At 43.6% G+C, this 2,654-nt stretch overlaps 1 protein-coding gene across 5 annotated transcripts in view; it reads right to left on the bottom strand.

Annotated features, from left to right (window-relative positions):
• Positions 1-1,107: 1,107 nt before the first annotated feature.
• The window catches only part of ACLY (ATP citrate lyase), a 101,891-nt gene continuing 100,344 nt past the window's right edge, over positions 1,108-2,654 (bottom strand). For all 5 annotated transcript variants that reach the window (XM_015418132.1, XM_015418134.1, XM_015418135.1 and 2 more), the window contains one exon: positions 1,108-1,965. In XM_015418132.1, the coding sequence (XP_015273618.1) occupies positions 1,871-1,965 (95 nt within the window). In that variant the 3' untranslated portion in view covers positions 1,108-1,870. The remainder of the gene's footprint in view (positions 1,966-2,654) is intronic.

The following is a 2,654-nucleotide window of genomic DNA, read 5'->3' as shown; positions in this document are numbered from 1 at the left end:
CAGCCTGCAGTTCAGTGTCTTAACCACTTGAGCCACCGCAGCTTCTAAGTTTCAGGTAACAAACCTCAAAATGCTGGCTTCAGTGAAATGCTGAATACAGCTATCACAAGGAGTAATAACAATATTAAAAAAGGAATAACAACAATATTAAAGGAATAATAATATTAAACCTGTTTTAACTTGCTGTTCCCCACTTACAGAGAAGGAACGGGTTTAACTTGACCTCACCTTGTCCCTGAGGGACTAAATTATTCCACTGGGGGAGGGGATATCCCTAGACCAGGGGTGTTGAGTGTTGAACTCATTTGTTAGGAGGGCCAGATCTGAAATAAATGAGACCTTGTTGGGCTGGGCCATGTGTGTGTCATAAAATGTAATGCCAGGTAGCGGAGATATAAACTTTATAAAGGATACAAACACAAAGGATTTTTTAACTTAAAATAAAAACATGCTTAAAACATTAGCACTCTTGCAGTATTTTGTTTATTTAACAGTGTCTGATAACTGACACCTCTTGCTCTGAATTATTGCATCAAAATGCCTGTGCTGTTGCAATCCTGAGTATGCTGTTCAGGTGTGTATCTGTAAGATGCAAACCTACAATGACACAGCAGCAGCAAAACTGGAAGAAGAAGCAGAAGACAGCCAGTTCCACTTTGGCCCTGATAGAAGCCCTCCAGGGGCCTGATCTGGCCCCCGGGCCACATGTTTGACACCCCTGCCCTAGAGTAAAATTTATTAAAAATATGGCCCTCCCAACAATGAGTGGGGTGGCTATTTTTTAAATTATGAAGCTCTCATACTTGGAGAATAACTGTCCTTTGCTCTGAGGATCTTCTGTAAGCCTTCCTAGGGAGATCTGCAGATGAGAAATTGCATAAATTTAAGTACTTGACTTAAACGCCTCTGTGCAAAACACAATGGAGGTCCAAAATAAATTAGACCAAATAAAATAGATCTATTTCCCAGAAACATTTTTCTGTTCATCTGTAGTATTATATTTTCACTCACATAAGGTTTGTTTGGCTCTGAGTGTCTCTGTGCCCCCCCCCTTCACAGAATTCAGCAAAGATAAAATGTATTGTTGTACCATTTATTTGAGACAGATTACAGTGATACAGAAGACAGAGAAAGCATGGACTATTATTGTGGATATAAGTTAGAGGCCCCAGAGAAGACAGGTGTTGCATGGACACACAGCCACTCACAGGCCAGCGTTTGCAAGAATTGTGGGTTCGCGGGAAGGTTTTGTCATAAGTAAAAATCTCAGCTGCATAAATACAGGTAAGTTTCACAGTTTTGAACAAAAAGTCTATGTTACAAGTTTACATTTTAAAATTACTACACTGGACTCGGAATGGCTTATTAAAGCAGCAATGCCCCCCCCCCCGACCAGAAAGTACAATCAGATTGTGAAGAGTACAAAGGAGTAAAAAATAGAAAGAAAAAAGGACAAACGGATCACAAAATTATACAGCCTGTGAGAACAACGTTCGAGGTTTCCGTAATGTGGGTTCAATGATGCTCTCCGACTCTTCAAGTCACAGATCATAATTTGTTTGTTTTTTAAAAAAAAATTAAAACATGGTCAGAAACACACTGCAGACAAGTGATGGGAAGGGGAAAAGAGAAATAAAAACACGCACAAAACGCAGGCAGACACCGTGCGGCTGCTTTTATCTATTAAATACAGCAGGACTTAGCGAGGGGTTTTGGTTTCTCATAGGATCCCGAAGGGCTGCACAGGCCGCCTTTTGTACAGAGTTTCAGTCTGATTAGTTCTCTTCCCTAGATCAGCCAACGGTGATATCGTTCAGTTGCGCCAGCGTTCCTCATCTGTACAAGCAGCTCATTGTGTCCCCTTGGGTTGTCACATGGTCATGTGCTCCGGCAGGACGTAGGAGATGTCATCCCAGGGGTGACGGTATAAGCCCTGCTTCAGCCTCTTCTGATCTAGGTAATGTCCTGGAAATGAAGAGCCGTTCATGAGTACTTCTCAACTGGCCCTACAAAACCACACACTGTTTGCTGCGGCTGAGGAGCCAAGCAGCAGAAACCGACACCCACTCATTCTACCAAACCCAGTTGCTTAAGCTAAGGAGCCAAGATGCCAACACGGAACAAAACGTGAAGACCAAATTCAACTCTGTCCCTGGTGTGGCAGCGGGACTTGACACAGGGTTGCCCCAGTGGTTCCCCTCCCCCGCCCTAACCCCCTTTTCTGCCCAGGGCCTTCTTGTCTCAAAGGAATTGCTGGGATAACTCCAGTTTTCAAGACAGAACTTGGTGTGGGCCAGCTAAAACAGATCGAAGTATTGCATTTATGTAAAGTTGTTTTATGGACTGATGTTTTATCCATGTTGGTTTTATTAATGCTGTGAGCCGCCTTGAGCCGCTTCGGCGGAAGGGCAGGATAAAAGTTGAATAAATTAAATAAATAAATAATAATAAGAAGAGATTGGATTTATACCCTGCCCTTCCCTACCCAGAGGAGTCTCAGAGCGGCTTACAAACTCCTTTCCCTCCCCCTCCCCGCAACAGACTCCCTGTGAGGTAGGTGGGGCTGAGAGAGCTCTTGACAGAAACTCCTCTTTTTTCAAGGACAGCTGTGCCAGAACCATGGCTTGCCCGAGGTCATCCAGCAGCTGCAAGTG

This window comes from Gekko japonicus, unplaced genomic scaffold (genome assembly GCF_001447785.1).
Source record: "Gekko japonicus isolate JY-2015 unplaced genomic scaffold, Gekko_japonicus_V1.1 scaffold1666, whole genome shotgun sequence".
Classification (NCBI taxonomy): Eukaryota; Metazoa; Chordata; class Lepidosauria; order Squamata; family Gekkonidae; genus Gekko; species Gekko japonicus.
This window is presented reverse-complemented; position numbering and strand designations above follow the sequence as displayed.